Source organism: Rhinolophus sinicus, linkage group LG05, assembly GCF_036562045.2.
Source record: "Rhinolophus sinicus isolate RSC01 linkage group LG05, ASM3656204v1, whole genome shotgun sequence".
Lineage (NCBI taxonomy): Eukaryota > Metazoa > Chordata > Mammalia > Chiroptera > Rhinolophidae > Rhinolophus > Rhinolophus sinicus.
In genome coordinates this window covers 159,668,848-159,695,664 of record NC_133755.1, presented here as the reverse complement: position 1 = coordinate 159,695,664, position 26,817 = coordinate 159,668,848, and the positions used below count along the sequence as shown (strand labels likewise).

The window sequence follows — 26,817 nt, the reverse complement described above, 5'->3', positions numbered from 1 at the left end:
GACACACAAAACAAGACTGTCATGTTTGAGGAACAGAAAGATCAAATAGTTAAGAGGGACAAGATCCCAAAGGGCCGTGGTTACAACTTTGTATATAATTTCTCTTGAGAGGCTACAATCGTCAACCACAAGCTACCACCTAGATTGCAGCAGCCTTTTAACTGCTCTCCCCATCCCTTCTTGTTCACCTCTAATCCATTATCTACTCTGCAAAAAAATAAATAAATAACTTTTATAAAACACAAATTCATGTCACTTCCCCCCAGAAAGCCCTTCAGCAGTTTCACACTACGTGGCTCCTGTAACTTACCATCCTCACTGAGCACTGAGATTCATCCATACTATTGCTGATTACCCAAGGGTCAAAATCATGCAAAACTGTGCATGGCTTAGGATGCATACATATGTAATAAAACTAAAAGGAAAAACAAAAACTTTATAAATAGAAAATTCAGGATAGTGATTGCTCCTGGGAAGAACGGAAGAAGGAAAAGGAGGGAAAAGGATGGAATCAGAAAAAAGGAGACAGAGGAAGGACAGAATCAGTGACCAGGGGCTCCAATGGTACAGGTAATGTTTTCTTTCTTCAGCTAGATAATGAGTGTTGGTGGGATTGCAGATTGGTGCAGCCACTATGGAAAACAGTATGGAGGTATCTCAAAAAAATGGAAATGGAACTACCTTATGACCCACCAATTCCACTCCCAGGTATCTATCCAGAAAAATCCAAAACACTAACCCGAAAAAATGTATGTACCCCGATGTTCATTGCAGCACTATACATAATAGCCAAGATATGGAAACAACTGAAATGCCCATCGGTAGACAACTAGATTAAGAAACTATGGTACATTTATACATTTAATGGAGTATTACTCAGCCATAAAGAAGAATGAAATCTTACCATTTGCAACGATATGGATGGACCTAGAGAACATTATGCTAAGTGAAATAAGTCAGACAGAGAAAGACAAATACCATATGATCTCACTTATATGTTGAATCTAAAGAAAAGAATAAACGAACGAACTAATCAGAAACAGTGTGAGATATAGAGGAAAAACTGAGGGTTGCTAGTTGGGAGAGGGGGTGGGGCTGAGGGAGAAGGTGAGGGGATTAGAAAGCACACTCGGTAACCACAAGGTTGCCACGGGGAAACTAAAGTCAGTTTGGGGAATGTAATCAATAATGTTGTAAAGATTTTGTAGGGTATCCGATAGACACTTGTCTTATTAGGGAGACCACCTCAGGGATGATGTAGATGCCTGATCACTGCACTGTACACCTGAAGCTGAATAATAATGAATGAACTATAATTATATATATATATATACTTTTTTTTTTTTCACAAGAAGTGAAATACGGCATTAGGAACAGAGACAGTGGAAATGTAATGGCTGTATGCAATGTCAGAGGAGTAGTAGATTGGGGCAGGGATTATCATTTTGTGAAAGGTATAAATGATAAATGTCTAACTAGTACATTGTTTTGTACACCTGAAACTAATAAAAAAAAGAGAGAAAAACCTCATTCATAGGATATCAGCTTATAGCTAAACTGAAATGAATTTCTAGTTTCAGATGATTAAAAATTATCAAAAACAATTAAGTAATTCTCTATATATTTCCTAATAGATTCTAAAATAGGAGCTATGGGGTTCTAGTTCCTCGGTAATTCACTCCTTAACTTGCTTCAGAGACAGGCACAGTGTCTGAGACCTGCACTGAGTATATGAGAGAGACCACAGATACAGTATCAGTAGTCAGGCATGAAAGTCATTCTCTACCCAAATATATTCCATTACAGTTTCCATCTATTTAAAACTATCATTTTCTCTTCTTTACAAAAAACTTTCAAAGCTTTGAGATAAAACAGACTGTGAGTTAACACTTTGCAAGGTAAATCAAATCACTCCTTTTATCATTGTTTACAATCTACCTTTTGAATCCATAACCCTCAAAGTATTAGACAATACACGTATCAATGTCAGTAGAATTGAATGCCTATTAAGTTAAGGCCGTGGCATCCAAACATTGCTGCACATTGGAATCACCTGGGAATCTTTATATAGTACTGATGACTGGCTCCAAGCCCAGACAGACACTGTGACCTGGGCATGAAGATTTTTAAAACCTCCTTAGCTGATTCTAATATGTAGCAAAGTTTGGAAACCACTGAAATAAAACAAGCACTTGTCCACTTTTTCCATTTCAAATACTAAAATCATAAATACCTACTTTATAGTCTAGTCTTATCCAACATCCAGAAAGATGGACTAAGTGGAAAATGGGTAACAGTCATCTATCCCTGTATGTCCTGTCTTCTGCCTACAGTGTGTGACCCCAAACCTACACAATCCAATCCTCCTCTCTCCTGAAAGTTCAAAGCATAAAGTCCACCGCCAGCCAGGTATTTCAGGCCCCGCAGGACAGGCCCCAATCCACCTCTGCTGCCTCATTTCTCACCATTCCTCCACACACACTCGACAGTCCAGCCAAACCGAAGGGCTGCAGTTTCTTCGACATGTCATACTCTTTGACAGCTCTGCACCTTTGCAGATGCTCTTTTCCATCAGAAATGCCCTTTCCCCTTCGGGCTGCCTTGCAAACGCCTACTAATTGCCCAAGACTCAGCTTAAGTAGCAACTTTTTTTGTGACAGGGCTTGGTTCCCGCTCTCTGTGTACCTTCTAGACACTTCTTTTCAACGTGACCACGTTGTATTAAATGGTTTTCTTGCATGTCCCAGAATTACTACCAGAGATTAGCACCTGCGTTTTCAATGACTCACACACATGCCTGGCACATAACATGTGCTACCAGTCTGGAGAGGTCTTTCAATGCAAATTCAATCTTTGAAATACTAAACAAAGATTCCCCCCAAGTGAATGCTTTTAAAACATAGGATTGAATGCGGATAAGAAATATTACATCCTATTGGTAGTAAAATCCAAATTGGTTCAACTGATACATAACTAGAAACTATTTTCTCTACAATCACATTTTGAGGGGGAAAAGTTTTAAAGTGCTATTTTAAATGATCATAATATCTTAATGCAGTAACCTACTCTAGAATGAATGACTAAGCCTGACGAAATATGCAAAAGGAAATATATATCAAGTTCAACTGTGCCCTTGCTTTTATAAAAAAGACTAGGAAGGAACGAAGAGAGAGAAGATGGGAGGGAGAGAGGAAAAAATATCCATTTGGTTGAAAAATCTGTTAAGCAGATGTATTTAAACATAAATACATTTCTAAAGAGAACTGGTGTTAAATACATGAGTAGTTGTACTCTGCATTAACAGTTTTTGTGGGCACCCATCATTATAAACTTTTCAGCTTCTATCATTATCAAAAGGGTAAATAATTGATTCTTTTTTTCAAAGAAGCAAGATCTTAACCATATGGCACATCTTTACTATAAAATGTATACTTAGATACATTTTCTCCACAACAAGATACTAATTAGTTGCATACTTAGTTCAAAGATAAGTTTTTATAGGCAATGATCAAAAAACTTGAAATGGATCAAATATCTTTTAAAATTTTTCAGTAAATTGTTAAAGTCTTGCTATTTGACAATGAAGACAAATTTTATTCTTTTAAAAAATTGTTAATAAGCACACTGAAAACTAGATATTGAAATAAACACTGAGTCTACGTTATCTTTAAAGTCAGTTTTAACTCACTTTCCACAGCACAGTGCTGTAAATCATGAAGTAGAGAAACAAAACTCACCCTCTCATTTTTTTTTCTCCTTCTTGCTGAACTTTTAAACATTTTCCTCTTCTCCCACTCCTAGTATATATGCATCAGTAGTCTAAGCTAAAGGCATTTTACGGGGCTCAAATGCCATAAAGGCTTCTGCAGACCCCCGTTAAACAATACAGCGAAGACTCTGATTTCTGCTTTGATGCTAAATTTAGAAGCTATTCAAAGGAATAATGTCCATGATTTTTTTCATTTCACCAAGACCTTCATTCCTCAAGGCCTAAAATATACCTAGGTCTTGGATTTCTCATTTTTGCTTCTGTAACTACTTATCTATCTGAAAACTGACTGTAGGACATTTCTAAGTCATTGAGTGGCGAAATGACTAACTGGAGGATTCTTTCATGTTTTATGTTTTTCTAACCCGATTATAAGTGCAAATAATAATAATAATAGCTAATATTTATTCGGTGTAGGCTCTGTTCTAAGATCTCATAACAACAGTAAGACACTGACACTATTATCCTACTTTGCAAATGAAGATACTAAGGCTTAGGAAAAATAAGTAACTTGCCCAACGTCACAAGGCAGGGAAGTTATAGAGTCCGAATTCTGAAAGCTTGCTTTCATCCTTATTCTATACGCTCTCCCAGAGGAGAAAACGACCCATTGTGTGCTATTCTATTGTATAACATAGCTTACCTGAACACATTGGTGGAAAAAAATAGGAATCAGCTATTTAACAAATATTCACTTCATTTAACAAATATGTATTAGCTCTTCAAAACTCTCTTGTTTGACCTTAAATCCTTTTAAGTGTTTCTGAGTATTTGGTATGAGACAAATTTTGAATAAACGCTGTATTTCTCTTTAATGAAAAATGCCAAATATGTGGTATTATAATACTGAGCTTGAAGTTGATTATCAGAAAGTCTTTCTCTTTACAATCTCACGGAGGATGACCTTTATGAGATTCCTACAGTTCTCTATTCATTACCCTGCTTGGTGTCGTTTGATTTTTACTGACAACATGAGAAAGACAGGAAGTAATGTTGTGGCACAGAGTGATGGCCGACTTCTTACCCTGAGAACCCTAATTTTGTCCTTCAGGGAAAGCTCTGTGCCTCCTTCATCCCAGGGGTGAATTTTATTTAGGTGAAGGTGGGAGTGGGCACGTGATGCTCTTCTAACCACTGAGACATGAAGAGGTATCTGCTGTGGGGCTTTAGGGAAGCTTTTCTCAATCTTGTAAGAAATCCCTAGATAGGAACATTTACTTTTTTTGCTGTTTGACCTCAAAGATGAGATAATTCTTGGAACTAGATGGAGCGCAGCAAGAAAAGAACCTACTAAGGATAGCAGAGTGAAAAGGCAGGAGGAACTTGGATGTCTGATGGCATTATCAAGCCCTGAATTAACCAAGCCTAGATCGATTCCATCTCCAAATGCTGGGTTATGTGAAATAATAAACTCTAATGGTTGAATGCATTTTTGTTGGGTTTTCTATTACACTAATAGCCAAAGCTTCCTAACTGATACAAATGCTTATCAAAAATTCCATTTGAAAAGATAATGACTAGAATAATAAGTCTGACCAAAAATGACAACAAAGTATGTCTTCAATTCGAAAAACAAGTTACATAATTATAGAATGATACAAACATAGTTTAATAGCAGTTCAAACAACAAAGATCAAGGTTCTTTACTAGTGGATTCAAAGTAACCCAATACTAAAACATGGCTGAAGAAAATGTACAGCCAATGTTAAGCAATATTATTAGAATTAGAGGCTCAAGATTATGGTGGCAAAATCTTAGCAAGCTCAGTACTAATCATCACTTTTCTGGAATAAACTAGGTATGCGACATTAAAAAAACAGGGGAGTAAGCAAAGGAGTTCACCAGGAGGGTGAAAAAAATGTAGAGACCATGTAATCTGAGGATAGGTTGAAGGAATTACAAAAGCACAGTCTGAAAGAGAGAAGACTAAAAGGGGACATGATAGCTCTTTTCAAGAGTTTTTCTAGAAAAGAGGGGCTGGACTTAAGTCTCACCACTTCAGAGAAAGGTATTAGAAGCAACAGCTGGCTGCTATGAAAGATAGATCTTGGCTTAAGGGGGTAATTTTCTAACCATTAGAGCAATCTAAAAGTCAAATAAGTTATCACATGAGATAGCGAAATTCAATTTCAGTGAAACGAAGTAAAGACTGAGAGACCATCATGAGGAACATTCTAGAACAGTATTTCCCAGAAGATATTACACACACCAAGGGTTGTACAAGAGATGATTTTAACTAGTACATACATTTTATTTTATTCATTATATATTTATTTTAATATACATTAAAAATTAATAAATGTATACACTAAGCCATCAATCCCATGGTTTCTTGAATATAATTGTTTTAGGATAAGTGAAATAACAATGTAAAGCTCATTGAAAGAAAAACATTAAATCAATATATCCTATTTAACATAATTAGATATTTTCTAATCCATTAGTTACAGCCCTAGAATTCATATAGATAAGCAACACAAGGCATCAAAGATTTAAGAAAAAGAAACAAAGAAAACTTTTGAGAAGAAAAATATCTTTTAAAAAATAAAAGAAAAACATTAAGTCAATTATAATATAAGTGGTATAAGAAAATGGCAAAAATCATGAAGGTACCACAAAAAATGTCTGAATTTTTACATGCCTCTCTGTGGAGATTCTTACATTGAACATCCTAAAACTAAATTTCCTCCTTCCCAAAGTTGTCTTACTACTCAGTGATTCAGAAAATATGATTCAAAAAGCCTTCACAATAAAATAGAGGAACTATATTTTCCCATTATTTTCAGTCACAATCTTAGAATACTGATTTTTATCAGCTATATCTATTAAATGATGTCTGGAATCCTCACAAAACTAATCTTTTATCACAAAAGACTAATATTCTTGCATCTAACAAGCATTTACTGAAGGCCTTCCATGGGCCAGGTGCTGTGATAGACACAAATTTGAAAGTAAATTTGCAAGTTTTCATTTGAAGGATCTATTGCTACCTCAAGGAAAATTTACGATCATTTAAGGTAAAACATCAAAAGAGAATGTCCTTCCCATCAAAAATATATGTGTATTTTACTATAACTAAAGGCCAAACTATTTTCTATGCTACACACACACACACACAATATCTACACATGAACCACCTTTACACTTAAAATTTCTTCAGTAAGCTCAGTCTCATATTCAGTATTTGATGCTCTTGCTCCAATATATTCTGGAAATCCTCAGGAAGCTTAATGACCTAAAGGCAATCTTCTGACGTCTTCGTGAAAAGACAGCCTAGGTCTATTTTGAGGCAGAGTATGGCAGACATATTCTTACAGCATAAAGAAAGAGATCTGACCCACTGGAGGAAGTGGGGCTATACTATGCTTACTACTGGAGGCGTTTTTACTGACTAATGAGAAGCCTGACCTTTTCTTCTTTTCCAGTTCCTTAGGCCAAGAGGTACTTTATGTCTGAATAATCAAATAAGAAGTGACATCTAACATGTATGACAAACACTAAAGCTTAAACTTGTCCCCTGAAGACATAGCCCTGTGTTTGCGTTCCCAAATGTATTTCATCCAAAGAAAAACCATAAGCTCAGAAAGGTTCCCTTCCTACCTCCTGAGTGTGTTCCTTGTAGACTTGCAGTGGCCCTGTGGCTTTGGCGGTGTCCCACACCTGCAGCGATCCATCACCACTACAGGTGACCAGGATATGTTCATTGTTCTCACTCCAGGTCACATCAAACAAACCATCATTCCAGTCAAAGCTATACCAGGAAAGTTAAAATGAAAAATCTAGTTATATAGGCAACTGAACCTAAAATAATAATAATTTTACAGTTTTTTTAAGTGTATAACATTTTAACACATATTTTCTTACATGCTCTTCACAATGATGAGAGATGAGTAGGCCCTTTATGCACAAACAAGTTCAGAGAGGTTAAAAGAATAGCACAGGTCATACAGCTAGGAAACTGCAAAACTAGATTAAAATTAGGTCTCCCAACTAGAAATATAGCAAGCACTATTTACCCGTGGGTATGCTGCCACACCTGGGAGCTCACAGTTTTTTGTGGTTCATAGGTGGGGCCAGCAAGCACTTTAAAATACTAAGTCAGACCAATAATTTCAACTTTTCCCGTAAATCTTTCACTGGAGCTATGAGTGGGTAGTTACTTCCTGATGGCATTTCCTTTCCTTTCTCTGCCTTTGACTAACGCTGATGGAGGTGTTAATGAGTCCAACAGTCATACAGACAAGACATGCATGGAAAGAAAGGGAAAGAGGCACTAGAGAATCTACAAAATGAATGAGTAAAGCTAAACTACATTAAGAAGACAGCAAGGACAGAAACATCACACAGCAGTATACTAACTAGTTCATTTTTGTTTTATGTTTAAGTTTTATAATTCATAAACGGACATTGAAACAAGAGCTTTAGAAGAAAAATGACGATCAAATGTAATGGCAAAAATACATTCCACACTATGCAAAGGCTGAAGTTTCTTTAATATTGCAAATTTAGAAATTAAAAAAAACTTTATCGATAAAAAAGATTCACAACCTAATTCTACCAAGGCTTTAATAGCAACAGAGAATACATGTAAGTTAACTAATTAGAGTCACCTTACCTTCTAAAAATTCTAAGCCCAGATTCATTTTGATCCAATATTAACAGAGTTCCACAGCCTATGGAGAAAAAAAAATTGAGGTTAATGTTGTTGAACTTGCTGCGGAATCTTCCAAGGTCAAAGAGGGATCCAGCACTGAGTACCTAATTTCATTACCACAAATTTCTTCCTAAAGTTATTGAGACCATGTATACAAAATGTTAGCTTGTTTTCTCCATTTCTGTCTTTTTTAAATACTGAACTTCTCATCTCATCTAAGCTTGGAATCCAGACACAGCTCTAACAGACAAGAGATCCCGGAGTTCATATTCTGTGGCCAGGCAGGGTGCCAGGCACACAAACCTCCCAAATGGGTGTCACCATCCCTATTTATAGGTGACAAACCTCAGCCTTACAGATCCTAGGGACTCTGCTCTACTACAACACACTGCCTCACCAATAAATCTAAAATGCATTCAATATGGGATTTTAAAACAAAACAACTGGTGGAATACCACGTACTTGGTGGTAAAGCGCCAAACACAATATATCAGTTATCTACCAAAGATGAATTATTTTATTCAGAGACCAGTGGATTTTAAAAGTTATATTTGTTATAGGAACTGAAGGGAAAAGAAAAATAACTCTTCTATTTAAACATGACTGATTTTTTAACTATCAACTCCTTTTAAGTTTTTTAAAAGTATTTAAAATATCTCCACAAACTCATGGGTCTTCAACCTAACCTGGTGGGCAGTTATCGTAAATCTGAATGTGCAAGCACTGAGAGCTAATGGTGAAAATATAAGAAAGCAAACACCGTGTTTCCCCGAAAATAAGACCGGGTCTTAAGTTTAATGCTCCAAAAGACGCATTGGGGCTTATATTCAGGAGATGTCATCCTGAAAAATCATGCTAGGGCTTATTTTCCGGTTAGGTCTTATTTTGGGGGGAAACACGGTATTTCTCTCCCTCTTGGTTTTAGAAATTACATTTTTTCGGCTGCAGGACCAAACAAAAACTGTATCGAGAGCTGGCATTATGCAGTGACTTGTTTCATAGCGCTTCAGTGTGTAAATAATAGCTAGGACATGAATTAAAAGAAAAATTAAGATTGGAAGCCCATCTTTCAATCTAGTTAATGTCAAGAGATGACTTAGACCCCAAACATGTGCTTCCAAATGTATTATTCCTGAGACAATAAAAGGTGAGGGCAGAACCTGATTAACTTTATGACGGCACCTGCGGGGAGACACGAAGCGTCTGCTCAGGGGTATCCGATTTAGGACCGACAGCCCGAATGTAAACTATGGGGAATGCGGACCAATTAACAGGTAATGGGGTGACTCTGCAGACCGTCTTCCAAGTGCTGTCGGTCGGGTCAGATAGGTCCGAGGGGCCGCACAGGCTGAACCCACTCTCTCCAGGGCGACATGTGCCTGGAGGTGTGTGTCGGTGAAATCGGTGCGGTCTTAAGAAATAAGTACATGGGCCACCAGGCACCTTCCATACGCTACTTCTGCACCTTCACTGGAAGAAAAAACAACCTGACACTGTCTCCAGACCAACTCCCCACTCTGGACAAAGGGAAGAGTGGGAACCAGCCGGCTCCTCTGCTCCCCCTGGCGTTCAATTGTGGGGCTGTCTGCTGTCGGAAGTGCTTTCCAACGACCGGGAGAAGCCGGGGCTCGGCTGGAACCCGCCCCCGCCCCGGCGGCGCGGTCTGGCCTCACCCGCGATGCCGTAGTGCTGCGAGGCGGCGCAGGCCAGGCGGCCGGGCAGGTACGGGGAAAACTCGGCGGCGTAGCCGTGGCGGCCCGGCACCCGCAGCGTCCGCACCGCTCCGCCTTGCGCCGCGTCCATCCCGCCCGCCGCCTCTGGGACTCGCCGCCCCGGCCGCCGAAGCCGCTCCGAGCCGGAGGCGTACGATCCGCACTCGCTCAGACAAATTAGAGGCCCAGGAAGACGAGGCGGAAGTGAGGACACCCGGTGTCCCTAGTGCTGGATTTCTGTTGGTCCTCAAATGAAAAGTCATTGAAGCCACCCAAAGCCATTTTTGTTTTGGGCAAAACAAACCGCTTTACGCCACCTGTAATAAATTAGCTACAGGAGGGCAGTGATTCTACGGTTGAGTGGTGATTGTGACAACGTCTGTTTTTGCATATCAGCCTGCGCTGCGAGGCTATCTGGTTTTTATTAACTCATTCAGCTTTTGAAAGACTGCCGTCCGGAAATGTTCCTAAGGATTGCAAAGCGAGAAAAGTTACAGCAAACTCTCAAACTATGCAGCGAGTCCAAACGGCGATTAAGTGCTGTGTTGCCCAAGATAACTTGAAGCAATATTATAATAAATAAGGCGGGAGTAAAGCTAAGGAAAAAAGACATAATAAGCAACTATCTTTTTAAAATTCTCACTACATGTATTGTATAGTAATATATGTATAGTGTAGATTCAAGGCTAATTAAGGAAAACTAAGCTTAATTAATTAATTAATTAAAACGTTTACCAAGCATGTACTATGTGGAGAGTGGCCATATATAATTCATCTGCCAAACAAGAGACACTTTTGAGAAGGAAAGAAGGTGCAGTTAATTAAGTCAGGCACAAATCTAGTTTGTATGGTCAGCTTAACTGTGCACCAAATAGAGTGCTAAACACTTGGGATTCAAAAGGAATAAGATATAGCCCATGCCCTCAAGAGGCTAGTCTAGTAGACATGTCATCAGTTAAGTGTAATCAAAATACTGTCGGTGCTATGAGAAATATATGTGGGGTATTTACAGAAAGGAAATTGTCAGTGCTGGAGGATGGGAGGAAAAGCTTCAGAAAGGAGGTAATGTTTGTGGTGAGTAAATGATGATGATGTTTTCTTTAATAGACAAGGAAATAGAGGTCAATGTCGGAGCAGGAACAACATGAGCAATCCAAGAGACCTAAAACAGCCTGATCCATAACAATTGTGGCTGCCAGGACTCAGCCTGGCCAGATGGAAGGCAAAGGTGAAGAGCATTAGGTGGAGGGACTAGATTGTTGTGTTGATGGATCATAAAGAATTTTGTGTGATAGACCAAGGCAATGGATTTCTACTGTAACTTAAACAATGGGGAACCAGCAAAGTTGTCTAATGTGAGAAATTAAATAACCAAGTTGTCATTTTAAAAGAGCTGGGCAACACTAATCTGGAGGACAGAGATTAGAAATGGGAAGGCTGGTTAAAAGACATTAGCAATAGTTCAAGCAAAAGACGGTAAGATTTTAAACAAAGATTATGACAATGGGAGTGGAAAGTAAGAGTCAGATAAGATTTTAAGGCAATAACTCACATGATATGTAAGGAACATGAAAGAGTCAAAATGACTTCCAGATTTCTGACTTCTGTCCCTGGATGGATACAGGGACTGTTCACTGAAATAAGGACTATGGAAGGAGGAGCAGGCGTGGGGGAAAAATGAGCTCCGGTATTAACATGTTGAATGTGAATTTCTTATTGGACATAGCAGTCACGAGCTAAGGCAGCTAAGGGAGTTCTTACCGTGTTTCCCAGAAAATAAAACCTAGTCGGACCATGAGCTCTAATGCATCTTTTGGAGGAAAAATTAATATAAGACTCGGTCTTATTTTAACATAATATAAGACTGGGTCTTATATAATAATATAATATAATACTGGGTCTTATATTAGTTTTTGCTCCAAAAGACGCATTAGAGCTGATGGTCTGGCTAAGTCTTATTTTTGGGGAAACATGATATTTGCATGTAAAAATATGTAAGCCACTACACTTCGATGCATATTTAGATAGACAGGTTGGGAGTGGAGCATATATTAGGAAAATGACTCAACAGGGTTCTAAAGAGTATCAAGGAAAGTAAGATAAATCATCTATTACAGTGTCTGACACATACTAGGCATGCAATAAATATGTCAACTATTATATCAGGCAAGAATTTGCTGGCACAGAACCAAGTATGCAAGAAATAGAGCATTTCTTTATTTTCTTAAACACACTTAAATCTCCACCCTCCTAGGCTGTTAGAAAATTCAAGTTTAGCATGTTTGGTGTTTCCTGGCACTCCCTAGTGTCACACCAGAATCTGACATTGGAATGTAAAGTTCGCAATGGTAGGATCATTGTTTCCTTCACCCAAGTATCCCCAGCATCTAAAACAATGCCTGACAAATGAGAAAGACTCTCTCTCATCTTCTGTTAGTGTCACCACGGATAATTCCCTGTGGAAGTCTGAATGAGCATGCGAATGTGCATTTCTACGCCGTGCTTGGAGCCAACAGGGCCCAGGTCTCATTACTGAGACAGGCTCCCACTGACCTGAGGTCCCCATGAAAACATTCCCAGGGAGAAGAGCCAAGTTGCTGTCACTTCTCCAGGCTGGAGAATCTTTCCCTCTGTCATCACATGGTCATCTCTTGTGATGACCCCTCCTCAAAGACACATTAAAACTGTACATTGAGTTTAAAGATTGTGAGGAGCTTCTATGCCAGTCTTTCAAGTGCCCTGAGACCAGGGATCACAGAGGGGCTGGCTATCGAATTAGAATAGAGAAGGAAAAACACTACAGCAAAACACAATTAATACCTGATCAATTGTCCTGCCGTACGATTGAAGAAAAATGAATAACATCAATCAATCATTAATTAATAACAATTGACAGTAACAACATGGATTTGTAGAAGCAAACAGAATGCTACAGATGCCTCCTCTCACCCCTAACCCACACAAACCCCAAATTCTTACCATCCCTGTGAGCCTGAGATGGGACCTGGGTGCCTCATCATTCAGGCAGTATTTCAGATCCCTGCCTCCGAATCTCACTGGGTAATTTTTACAATGTAAACTCTTAGGACATGCCATGGATATATTCATTCAAAATCCCAAGAGGCCTGGAAATCTGCATTTTAACAAGCACTTCTGAGTGATTCTCATTTGTTGGCTAACGCATAGACAGAGAAGAAAAACATATTTGAGGGGAAGTGCTCAGCACTACAGAGACTTGGGCAATGGAAGCAAACACTGTCAGCTCAAGGGAGAAGACACTCCAGGCAAGGCCAGCTGGGGTCCTCAAGATATTCAAAGAGGGGTGTCATTCCTGCCATACTGACAACATATGTGAAGATCTACTGTGTTTCCCTGAAAATAAGACCTCGCTGGATAATCAGCTCTAATGCGTTGTAGGGACAGAGCCAGGAGTGCAGTTTCCAGGCTCTTGGCCTCACGTAGAAAGGTGCTGTCTCAGGTAGCAAATGGCCATCAACTGTGATTGGATGGCCATCAGCTGTGGCTCTTTGGTCGTCAGCTGTAACCAGTGAGCCACTGGCCACTAATATAACTGCTGTGGCTACGCTAGCAGGAAAAAAAGGGGGCTAGCAAGAAGATGGTGGCTGAGCTAGCAAGAGCAGAGTCGAGGAGAGTGGAGGAGAGTCGTCAGTCGGTTGGCAGAAAAGCGGACAGCAGGTCGCACGTCGTGTGAACCCAGCCTCCAGTGAGACCACAGTGGTATGACTTCCCTATCTATGGCTCCGTGGGTGTTCCTTTTGGGCCTAGCCACATCCTGCGTTCTTGTGTGGGGAGCGGGAGCAGAGACCCGCAGGCCGCCCCGCACGACATGTGTCTTTTGGAGCAAAAATTAATATATTATATTGTATAAGACCGGGTCTTACCCAGTCTACTCTTGTATAAGACCAGGTCTTATAGTAAAATAAGACCAGGTATTATATTATATTATATCATATCATATCATGTTATATTTATATTTATATTTTATTATTCCATTTGTTTTAAAGTTTTATTAAATATATATATATATATATATATATATATATATATATATATATATATATTTAACTCTGAAATCTGAATTTTTCATATATAATGAAGACTTGATTTTATTACTCTCAGGAATAATTATTAACTATTGCATTATCTCTCCATTGTTTTGCCACCTTGATAAGCTAAATACATGTCTACTTAAATTTGTATCTGAGTTTTCTATTCTGTACCATATGTTTGTCTAGTATTATATGAGTTCCATGCTACTGTAATTTTGAATTTTCAATATGTTCTAATATCCGGCAATCCAGATATTAAAGACAGTCTAGACATTAAGATAGAAGAGCAGTCCTCCTTATACTGTTCATCTTTCAAACATTTCTTGTTGATACCCAGAACTATTTTCTTCCAGTGCCCTCCCCCCAACAATCCCTTTGGAATTCTAACTGGAACTCCATTATATTTATTTTGTATCCCCATTTAAAGGGTAGAAAACTGAAGCTCAGTGGGGTAAATGCTTTACCTAGTAAAATTCACATGATCACTCAGGTGGTCCTAAAACTAGAACACAAATTTTCTGGTTCCTAAATCAATGTTCTCTCCACTACAACAGTGTTTCTCAATTTTCGATGTGCCGATGAATCACTTGGGACTCTTGTTAAATGCAGATTCTGATTCGGTAGATCTGGAGGGAGGCCCAAATTCAGCCTAACAAACTCCCAAGGAACGCTGATGCTGCAGTCTGAGGAGAAGACTGAGAGTAGCAAGGACACTGTGTGGGGACGGAGCCAAGAGTGCAGTCTCCAGGCTCTCGGCCTTACGTGGGAAGGTGCTCACTCGGGTAGTAAACGGCCATCAACTGTGATTGGATGGCCATCAGCTGTGGCTAGTTGGCGGTCAGCTGTAACCAGTGAGCCATTGGCCACTAGTATAACTGCTGTGGCTATGCTAGCAGTAGATGGGGGGCTAGCAAGAAGATGGTGACTGAGCTAGCAAGAGAGGATTGCAGTTAGCAAGTGGGGTTGGTTGGCAGAGAAGCGGACGGCGGGTTGCGGATCATGTGGCTCCTGCTTCCTGTATCTCCAACCCAGCCGCCAGCGAGAATATAGTGGTATGACTCCCCTATCCATGGCTCCGTGGGTGTTCCTTTTTGGCCTCACCAAGTCCTGCATTATTATGTGGGGAGCAGGGCGAGAGACCCCACATGCCACTCTTCATGACACAATGTATCTTTCAATCCACATAGTGCTGATGGGGATTCTACCTATTGGTAGTTAGGTCTTGGGTGCCCCTGCTTAGAAGGAACTGTCATTAGAAAGAAAACGTCTTTCTTGGCTTGGGATGCCTTGCCCCTACCAAGCACAATGGCTATTTCCTAAGGAAATCAGAGCAGTTGCCTTGTTCCTGAAGTCAACCATTGTGTAATTTGTCACAAGAGGATCCACAAAGCTGATCATGTGGTGCTGGCACATTCTTTGCTCATGGGCAGAAACCTTGTTGGTGATGATGTCTAGGCCTTCATAAACCTGCATGGAGTCCGCACTGACGATCTTGCCACCGAGCCGCTGGCCTAGCTGCAGTGCCAGGGTGGATTTTCCAGTGCCTGTAGCCCTGAGAATCACTACAAGAGGCAGTGTCTGCTACAGGCCCTGGAGCCCAGGGCCCACAGATACTGTTTGTGCAGCCGCCACCACAGCCATCTTGAACATATCTCATATTATACTTTGTTATATTAGATCCAGTCTTTTAGCAAAATAAGACTGGGTCTGTCATGTAGGGGACCCTGCTCATTGTGCCATTTGTCATGCAGGGTGGCCTGTGGGGTCTCTGCTCCCACTCCTGACATAAGAACACAGGAGATGAAAGAGCCAACAGCTAGCCAGCCATGAGTGCACCTGCAAATGAAAAGGAAACTAATAATCCAGTACTCAAACTTTCCTCCTTGGAATAGCCACTACACATGAAAAGGGTTGGGGAGAGTGCAAAAAGTGCAACCATTTTACTTAGTGTTTTAAGCACAATGAAATCTTCAACATTAGTTGGAATTAAATAAATACTCATAAGCTTAAGAAATGTGTTAATTTCATTTAACATATAATGCGAAAGCCTGCAATACCTTACTGTACCAGAAAGGAAGGAAGTGCACACACAAAACATTATAGACTGTGGAAAGGACACAGGAGCCTGCTGGAGAGGGCTCTCCCTGGACACATTTGGAGTAATTAAAATATTGATAGATACAGATTATAACCTACTGAATAAAATAAGGATCTCAGAGACCATGCTGATATGAATGCATAATAGGAGAGAAGGCAAAGTTTTTCCATTCAATAGAAAATCCGTTAATAAAGGTAGAAGCGATAGGATAGATAGAAGGTAAAAATGAGCAGGAGAAGGAGGGAACCAGCTCTGCTTAGGAGGTCCCTGGCAGCAGATCTTGCTTTGGTCAAGGCCCCTTGAAGCTGCTCTCACTTGAGGCACAAATACCTTGCTTGCTTAGCAAGATATTGAGAACAAGAGATATTGTTGGAAGAAGGAAAAATGCTAGAGAGGGAGAGAAACGATCCCTCTTAACAGAATATATATCCTGCTTCTCAGGACCATTTTTAATGAGCTTCTCAAATAAATCATGGGAAATTAACATTATACTCTGAGAAGCAACCTTGAGAACCCAAAGGGAAGACAGGACACCTCAACAGAGAAAGATAATGGAGAGGGTGCGGGGGAGACAATTCTACCCACAGAGTTAAAAACCCTCACACAATGTAAAGAGGCTGCTCCCTCTCTTGGGTCAGCCCGCTCCATGGATTGGGGTGTACTTGCTTTTACTAATGAACTTCTTGCTGTCCTATGCTACACAAAGTCTATCTCTTGATCAAATTCTTTCCTTCAAGAAGACAAAGAGCCAAGGTACAATGTCATTCCCGGTAACAAAAGACATGATGAAATTACAAGATAATCATTTGGCAATCACCACAGTAATACTTGTTTTAGGCAAGAATCATCAATAGATGTTAAAATTCATGGCATGACCTATAAAGACAAACAGGATAATAACATAGTCTTAAGGTGTCTCCCTACAATATTTTTATTAGTTGCAAAGGAAAAATTAATAACTTTACAATGAAGAGACCTGATAAACACCACTTTCAGCAAGTGATTAAACATCACCAGTAATGGCATAAATCAACTTCATGTGCTTCCGAATATGATGAACTGGGAAAACTACAGCTTCAGTTCTGTGATGTTTCTGCTTACACTGCATCACCTGAGGAACCCAGATCCTTAGGAAAAATCAGACAAACTCAAACTGAGCGACATTCTACAAAATAACTGGCCTGTACTCTTCAAAAATATCAAAGTGATGAAAGACTGAAGAACTGTTGCCCATTAAAGCACACTAAAGAGACATTGCAACTAATGCAACACATGATCCTGGACCAGAAAGATGTTTTTCATTCTCTGTAAAGGACATTAGAGGATAAATGGCAAAAGTTGAAAAAAGTCTCTAGCTGTGTTAATGGGTTTGTATCTATGTGAAATCCCTGTTATTGATCACTATTTTGTTTATGTAAGACCATGTTTTAGTTTTTAGGAAATATATACTATGTCTCAAGCACTTAAAAATTAGATAGATAGATAGATAGATGATAGATAGATAGATAGATAGATAGATGATAGAGAGATGAAGCAAATGTGATAAAATGTTCATAATTGGGAATCTATATGAAAGGTATATAGAACTACTTCGAATTGCTTTTGCAACCTTTCTACAAGCCTGAAATCTTTTGTAAAATAAAAAGTTTGTGGGGTTTTTTTGTTTTTTTCTGTGTGTGGTTTTTTTTAAGACCAAACTTCCTGTTTCTGGTTCTGCATATAAGGAGCTTGGAAGTCACTGCTCTGTCCTAGAAACAAGTGAAAAGCTGTTGAACAGACTAAAAATCGACAACTTTTCTTGAATCTATAAGAGAGGAGAGGACACATGGCAAACCACTGCCCCCAAGGTTAGAGAGACAGACAGGTGAACACAGGGAGTCATGGCTTACCAGGGAAGACTCACAAGCAGAAAGCACCACAGGACCAGTGCAGGAGTAGGAAAACCCAAACTGTAATTGACAAATTGCTGAAGGGTCAGTGTGTACAAATATGAGAGTTAAAAACTCCAGGGGGACCCAGTCATAGGAGGGACCTCACAATATTGTGAAATTTACCTCTAGGAGGCTAACCAGGTTCTCACAATAAATGTTGGAGAAAAAGCATCGTGTGCTTCCAGCAGAGGGAGGGGGGAAAGGAACCTTTTTGAAATATGCCAGAGCACCCTGTTCTTCTTAAACAAGGCCTGTCCTGAAGGGAAACTAGTTAGCCAGAACCTAACCTGCTAGGATACTATCAGAGCCAAAGAATGATAAAACACATTGGTAAAAATGTTAAAAATTTGTGAATCTGGGTAAAAAAATACATCGGAACTTGTAGGGATGGAGTCCCAGAGAGCAGTTTCCAGGCTCTAGGCCTCAACGTGGAAAGGTGCTGGCTCGGTTATTAGGTGAACATCATCTGTAATCAGATGGCCATCGCTGTGGATGGTTGGCCATCACCTGTTACCGGTTAGCCATTAGCACAAATATAACTGCCATGGCTACGTTGGTAAGGGGTTGGCAGAAAAGCAGACTGCGGATTGGGGATCGTGTGCCTCCTGCTTCCTGTGTCTCCAACCCAGCCGCCAGGGAGAATATAATGGTATGAACCCCCTATCTATGGCTCCGTTGGTGTTCCTTTTTGGCCTCGCCATACTCTGTGTCCACCCGCCGAGAGCAAGAGTAGGACCAGAGACCTTGCATGACAGAACTTGATGTATTATTCTTGTAATTTTTCTAAGTTTGAAATTATAATTAAAATGTTTTCTTAAGTATATGATTAAAAGATTTTACTAATTCAGCCTATTCTTTGTCCAATTAGTTTGAATTAGTAACAAATAGCTCTAATTTGTTAACTAGTACCCGGGGACCTGTGAGAAATTCCTATATTGGTGCTCACTTAGTCCCTATGGGTGAATCACAAACCAGAAACATCTGTCATGTGATTCTACTGGGACATCTGACTTCTATAAATTTGAGGGAGTATGTTTGGGAAGAAAAGCAGAAGTTTCCTGCTACTTCAGTCTAAAATGAAACAGAACTCACACACTTTATATTTCAGAGCTAATTCAGAAAAATGTCAGTGGGGAAATCCAGATCAACTATAATCCCCATTATAACTAAGTGGTATAAACATTCAGACTACGGTGACTTAGAACTGACCTCAGGGAGAAATCAGTCAAATCTGGATCTCTCATTTCCAGGGTTCTTGCTAAAGCTGACTCAGCAATTCATAAATCTTACCATTCATAATAAACACATGTGTAGATCATTACATGCATTTCACTCTCTTGGACAAATATGCATTGTAGTATCAAGCTGTTTCTCAGGACTATATATGGTGTTTATATATTAAGAAAGAGAAGTTCTCATAGAGAAACAACTTACTAAGTATAAAGGAATGTGTATGGTCATCTTAAATATGAGTATCAGACATTGGAAATCTAGTAGGCTCATTACCTGCCTTGGATTTCTTAGCTCTGGCAAAGAGCGTATTCTTCAACAGCCATCATTTTCATCAACTAAGATAGAAACAATACTGATTTCCTGCAAACCTGTTCAATCCTTTTGATCAGAAAAAGCACACATGTTTTTATATGAAATGTATGGAAATCTTATAAGTTGTCTGGCACTCTTCTCATACCCCTAGGCTCCTTGATGTTTTTTGTACAGCATTATTCACAGTTAAAAAGGAAGGGAGAGAGGGAGGGAGGGAGGGAGGGAGGGAGGGAGGGAGGGAGGGAGGGAGGGAGGGAGGGAGGGAAGAAAAAAGAAAGTTGCTACCTTGTGTGTCAATTCATTGCAAATAATGATGAAAACATTTCAGCTGTGATGTTATTGATTGTATGATTTTGAGCAAATAATTTATCTCTTTGAGCCTCTGCTTTTTCCAAAATAGGGCTTCTTGAGAAGGGAAAGCAGAACAGGGAGGAATCTGGAAACCATATTGACTTACAGAATGGGTACAAGAACTGGGTACCACTACACACATATAAGAATGGCCAAAATCTAGAACACTGACAGCACCAAATGCTGGTGAGGATGTGGAGCAACAGGAATTCTCCCCCATTTCTGGTGGGAGTGCAAAATCATACTGCCGCTTTGGAAGACAGTTTGATGGTATCTTACAAAACTAAACATACTTTTATCATATGACCCAGTAATCACATGCCTTGGTATTTATCCAAAGGAGTTGAAAACTTATGTCCACACAAAAACCTGCACATGGATGTTCATAGCAGCTTTATTCATAACTGACAAAATTTAGAAGCAGTCAAGATCTCTTTCCAAAGGCGAATAGATAAATAAACTGGTATGTCCAGACAATGGAATATTATTTAGCACTAAAAAGAAATGAGCTATCAAGCCATGAAAAGACGTAGAAACTTAAATGCATATTACTAAAATAAGCCAATCTGAAAAAGCTACATGCTATATGATTCTAAATATATGACATTCTGGAGAAAGGAAAATTATGGAGATAGTAAAAAGATCAGTGGTTGCCAAGGGTTCAGGGAAGGGTGCTGATGAATAGGCAGAGCGCAGAGGAGTTTTAGGGCAGTGGAAATACTTTGTATTATACCATCATGATGGATGCATGCCATTATACATTTGTCTGAAATCATAGAATATACAACACCAAAAGTGAATCCTAATGTAAACTATAGATGATGGGTGATTATGATGTATCAGCATAGATCCAACTATTATAACAAATTGTCTAACAAACTCAAAAAGAATCTGGAGGCTTTGCTAGAAATAAATGATAGAGATTTATTCAAAGGTCTTAGAGTTTGCAAACTGGAAAACAGCTAGGCAAAAACCCAGAAGTGTTCCAAAGAAGAAAGAAAAGTTAAAGGTTCTTACAGCAAAAGGTACATTCTTGAGAATTGTCAGTCCTGCATTCTTAGCCCTAGGATTGTTCCAGAACAGTTATCAGTCACATGACAGGCAGTCAGGATGATGGATGCCAGCTGGTCCAGAAAATGTATGCCAGGAGTTTGGTCACGTCCTGGTGGTCAAGTGCATGTATATGGAGTCCTTCAGAGGGTAATTAGAAGGTTACCGGGAGGTTCAGATGTGTAACCAGGCATTCACAAAGGTCTGGAAAGTTTCAAAAAGTTGAATTTTCCAGGCTAGTTAGAACAAGAATGGAGTCTTTCCTCATGCCTGAACCTTTATAATGTTAATAATTTTAGCAGCTTGGTAAAAGTGACTCCATTTTATATATGCCTTATTTTCACTCTTTCCTCAAAATGTACCTCTCTGGAGGGGGATTTTGATAATGGGGGAGGCTACGCTTGTGTGGGGGCAGGGGATGTATGGGAAATCTCTCTACTTGCCCCTCAATTTGGTTGTGAACCTAAAATTGCTCTTAAATAAATTAGTCTTAACAAAAAAAAGTCTGGTGCATTAAAAACAAACCTTAGTGGCAATTGATATTCTTAAGTAAATTGAAAAGTTTTGGAACTTAGTTTTATTCTCCACTACACTTCAGAGAGAAAAACTTTCAAGAAGCTAGAAAAGAAAATGAAATTTCCCATCTCCCTAACATGGAATGCCTACAGATTTCTTCTGAAAGATTCTTTTGTTCCCTACACCCCCTGACTTCTCTGGGTGTCCTTTAATGCTGCCCCCTATGCAGAAAAAGTCTTTACCTTCTTATGGTTCAAGCCAACTCTCTGCCCTCGTTCAAATTCTCCCTCAAGGCGAAATACTTCCAGAAATTCTAACTCATCTCTAAAACTTAACTTCCAAATTTGAAAAAAGTATGCATCTAATATAGTTTATAAAAATTGTAATTGCTTTTCTTATTTTGCCCCTTTTGGAGGGTTATAGACATCATATTCCTTTCGTGACAAATTTAGTGAATAAAATATTTATAAAGTAGTGATGAGTAAGACTTTTTTTAATGGAGAAAGCAATGGACAGAATGTCAGGAGTCTCTGCTTTGTGTTTTGGGTCATGTTGCTTTACCATTTGGTACTCTATTTTGTCGTGTAAAACAAGTATGACAGATTCTGATTCTTTTTAACTCTTAACATCGTAACTCCGAGACTTGTTATAAAGAAAAGTTATTATAATTGAAGTTTATTTGATTCAAACTAAAACTACCAGGTAGTAGCCAAGCTTTATCCCAAAACTTGGATTCTATAGATGATAGACAGCAGAATAACATTTACTTTTAGTGGTGAGTTGATTTTAGCATTACAATCTAAGCCTAATTCAAAAAGTAAATGTTAAAACTCATGCTCCTCAAGAAGTAGGAAGTTAATGGTACCACAAAATTAAAAGAGAAGTAAAATGACTTCCAATTAGTCTCCTTTAAAATCGTACTACTTGCTTTTAAGATATTCATGCAAATATTTAAAATATGGAGACATTATCTTGTGTGTATGTTTTGTAATTGAAAAAAATTAATGCATGTACATGGTTAAAAAATTATTCAGAGTATGCAGTGAGAGGGAGTCTCTTTCTCACTCTAGATCCTTTATTTTTTTAGTCCTCCTCCTCAGAGAAAAGTATATTTTTTACTGAAAAAAAGCAAAGTGAAGAACAGTTTTTAAAATATGGCATCATTTGTTTTTCCAAATGTGTGTAAAGTAGTCTCCTGTTATCCACAGGGAGTTACAATCCAAGACCCCTAGTGGATATCTGAAATCATGGATAGTACTGAACTCTATATATACCTGTACTGTGTTTTTTCCTATACACGCATAACTATGATAAAGTTTAATTCATAAATTAGGCACAGTAAGAGATTAACAATAACTAATAATAAAATAGAAAAATTATAACAGTATACTATGATAAAATTTATGTGAATGTGGTCTCTCTCTCAAAATACCTTATTGTTAATTTTTAGTTGATAGTTGCATGTAATATAAAATTTAAAGGTTAAAAAGAAGTATACAGTGATTAGAAAGTCTTGATTCTATCTAGTCCCCACTTTTCTTCCCAGTGGCAACCACTACTATCAGTTTCTTTGTGTTTCTTTCCAGAGATATTCTATGAATTTACAAGCAGGACATATACACACATAGTAACCCCCCCAACCTCCCATCCGAGGGTTCGCTTTCCATAGTTTTAGTTATCCATGGTCAACCATAGTCCAAATATATTAAGTGAAAAATTCCAGAAATAAACAATTCATGAGTTTTAAATTTCGTGCTATTATGAGTAGTGATGAAATCTCACATTGTCTTGCTCCGTCAAGTCTGGGACATGAATTATCCCCTTGTGCAGTGTCTCCGCGCTGTATATGCTACCTGCCCATTAGTTACTTAGCAGCTGCCTCAGTTATCAGATCAACTGTTGAGGGATCACAATGCTTGTGTTCAGGTAACCCTTATAGTAGCCTAACACTGCATCACAATGTCTATTTCATTCATCTCACTTCATCTCATCAGGTAGGCATTGTATCATCTCAAACCATTACATGAAGAAGTAAACTACAAAAAAATTCCCACAATATATCTTGGAGACAATTCCATATGCACACATAGTTCTATCCCATGTTTGTTTGTTTTTAAGAGTATAGAAGATTCTTAATCTACTTGACATTACATATATTCAGTTTTACCCAAAATAATATTGCTGAGGAGAAGCTTTGGAACTAAGCAATCTATGCTGAAATCTAGGCTCCACCACTAACTATGAATACAACTGTGGGCAACTTATTTTGCTTAAATTTCTTTCTCTGTAAATGAATATAATAATAGTCCTTAGGGCTCTTGTGAGAATTTAATGAGCAAAATATACAGAGGGCCTAGTATTGTGCCAGGCACATAGTAAACACTCAGTGAAGTTTAGATTTCTTTCTCTCTGGGCTTTTCTGTAATTTGAAAAAGTAGATCAAATGCCTAAAATAGAATGTCAAAGATGTGTTGTTATTGTTGTAATTAATTATTATTGTGTATTGTCTTCAGAGCAGACTTCTGCTCTGAAGAAATAAATACGGAACAGTGTTCAATGAAATGGGATCTAAGATTGTGTACCCTTGGAAAGGAAGCTTGTCTTTTATTTTTCAGGCAGTTACGTGAGGGAAATGATAGGGCATGAAGGAGCAATTATCCCGTCTTATTGTCAGCTAAGCTATGCAATTTGAATAATTTAGGCCAAAAAATGAAGACGCTATCTGAAGCATTAAACTAGCATATAGCATATGTAGCTTATCTATTATGTTGCTACAATTATCAAGAAATGATTATAGAACACTGCTCTCTGTGTTACTATTTGCAATGGTCTGAATTGTGCCCCCTGCTACCCAAATTTGTATGTTGAAACCCCAACTCCCAATGTGAATGTGCTTGGAGATAGGGACTTTATGGCGGTAACTAAGATTACACGAAGTCATAAGGTGGGGCGCTAATCCAATAGGATCGGAGTCCTTATAAGAAGAGTCCTTCACCAGACCTCTTTCACTCTCTGGGCATACACAGAGAAATGGCCACGTGGGAGTACAGCAAGAAGGTGGCTGTCAACAAACCAGAAAGGAACCTCTCACCAGAAAATAAATTTGCTGATACCTTCCTTGATCATGAACTTCTAGCTTCCAGAACTGTGAGAAAATAAATGGCAGTTATTTAAGCCACCTAACCTGTGGTGTTTCGTTATAGTAGCCCGAGTAAACTGATACACTAATAAAGGAATTTCCTTCTGTCAGGACAACTGGAAAAAGTGGTGCTGCTTTTGTTGATATATACTCATATGTCTGTCTTCAATTAAAATTGTTTTTAAGACAGAAAAAGGGGGAGAGGGATACAGACATTACAAATTCAGAAACCTTTGAAAAAATTTATATCTTTTCTGAGCCTCAATTATTTTGCATTTTTATTATGTATAGTAACTGGAATATATATTCCATAACCAAGTAACTGGAATACATATTCCAAAACCAAGAATCTTTGCCTGATATGTTCACTGGTATACCCCAAGGACCTGACATAGGCATTTAGGAAATATTGTCATGGAGTGAATACAGCATTATACCAGCCTAAACGTTCACTGTATTTTTTTGTAATACTGCAAAGGGTAAACTGGAAAAATTCTGGAGTGTTTCGCAATGCTAAAGAGAGATTAATATAATATTGAAGTGAGCACACACAAAGCAGCTGGAACCTTGGCAAAGAGTGGTGCAGGAAGATTTACCTAATCTAGGCTAAAAATAGTGTCATCTCTAGGGGAAGGACAGAGGTTGGTTCCAGCTGGGTAAACTATTTGTGGTTATCCTGACCATGAAAAAAATCTGAAATCTGAGGGGCTCTGAGATATTAGCTACTCCTTGCCTAGCAATACATAACTCTTGCATTGTAAAATATTTCATTCCACTGGTGATGTATTCTAGAATAAAGACGATTAAACATATAAATAAACCACATTTCTATACTGGATTTTGGGCACTTTGAAGTAAAGCTCAGGTCTAATTTGTTTGTGTCTCCAGACTCTTAAAGAATGTCCAATACATAGTAAACTTACCATAAATGTTTGACAACTTGAGTTGAATTGGAAAATTAAGGACTAGGAGACATAAAATATTTATTTTCTCCTCTCCCTCCCCTTCCCTCCCTTCTCACCATTCCCCACACCTTGATTTCCAAGTGGAGTCCATGTTTGCCAGGGGTGCCAATGGAAGTAGAGTTACAGACTGCCTGAAATTTCATTACTGGAAATTTATTCCCTGTGAGTTTGTTTTTAATTGATTACTTGAAGATTCCTCTTTTTAAATGCAGTTAGGTTATAGGACAATGAATACTGAGGTTTTATCTCAATTTGCCTTTCACCTCTCAATTCCATATAGTCCCTAGATTTTTGTCTCTTAACTATGTAAAATGGAAAAGTTTTGATTAGATCAATCATTATTAGCTAGGCGGCTTTGACAACTATGTAGTAGGGTTAGATAAACTAGTCTAAATCTTACAAAAACGAACAGGAATTGTACATTTATAATTCTGCAGCAGAGGCCAGCCTAAAATTCTTTTTCCCTGTTTTTAGTCTGAAATTATATGAATGCGATGTGATTATAATCATTCTCTGATGTTGATATTTACTTTTGATTAACCACTTAGGAAATCATGACATTTCTGGGGCTCATGGAGGAAAAAAACTTGAAAGGTTTATAGGTATTAAACAGGTTGATCTCTAAGGTTTTGCACAGCCAATAGGACTAAGGCATAGAGCTGTTGTCTGTCATGCACACCCTATTGTGACTCTTCTTGTGAGCTTTATTGGGGTATCATTAATAAATAGAAATTGTATGTGTTTTGTTACATGCTTTGGTATATGTCTACGTTATAAATTGATCATCACAATCAAACTAGTTAATACATCCATCATCTCACATAATCGCGTATGTGTCTGTGTGTGTGTGGTGAGAACTCTTAAGCTCTACCCTCTTAGCAAATTTCAAGTATACAATACGGTATTGCTAACTATAGTCACCGTGCTATATATTACATCCCCAGAACTTGTTCATCTTGCGATACTAAATGTCTATACTTTGATCAACATTTCCCCCATTTCCCCTGCCCCCAACCC

The 26,817-nt window shown here is 38.7% G+C and overlaps 1 protein-coding gene across 2 annotated transcripts in view; it reads right to left on the bottom strand.

Annotated features, from left to right (window-relative positions):
• PEX7 (peroxisomal biogenesis factor 7) overlaps positions 1–10,343 on the bottom strand; it is a 69,575-nt gene extending 59,232 nt beyond the window's left edge. Inside the window, exons 1-3 of one of the 2 annotated variants that reach the window (XM_019732814.2) lie at positions 10,097–10,343; positions 8,385–8,442; positions 7,370–7,520 (exon numbers count right to left, since the gene is read on the bottom strand). In XM_019732814.2, the coding sequence (XP_019588373.2) occupies positions 7,370–7,520; positions 8,385–8,442; positions 10,097–10,226 (339 nt within the window). In that variant the 5' untranslated portion in view covers positions 10,227–10,343. Of the gene's footprint in view, positions 1–7,369; positions 7,521–8,384; positions 8,443–8,527; positions 8,707–10,096 lie in introns of those variants that run through there. The other variant, XM_074333627.1, reaches the window with a different exon arrangement.
• Positions 10,344–26,817: the final 16,474 nt, after the last annotated feature.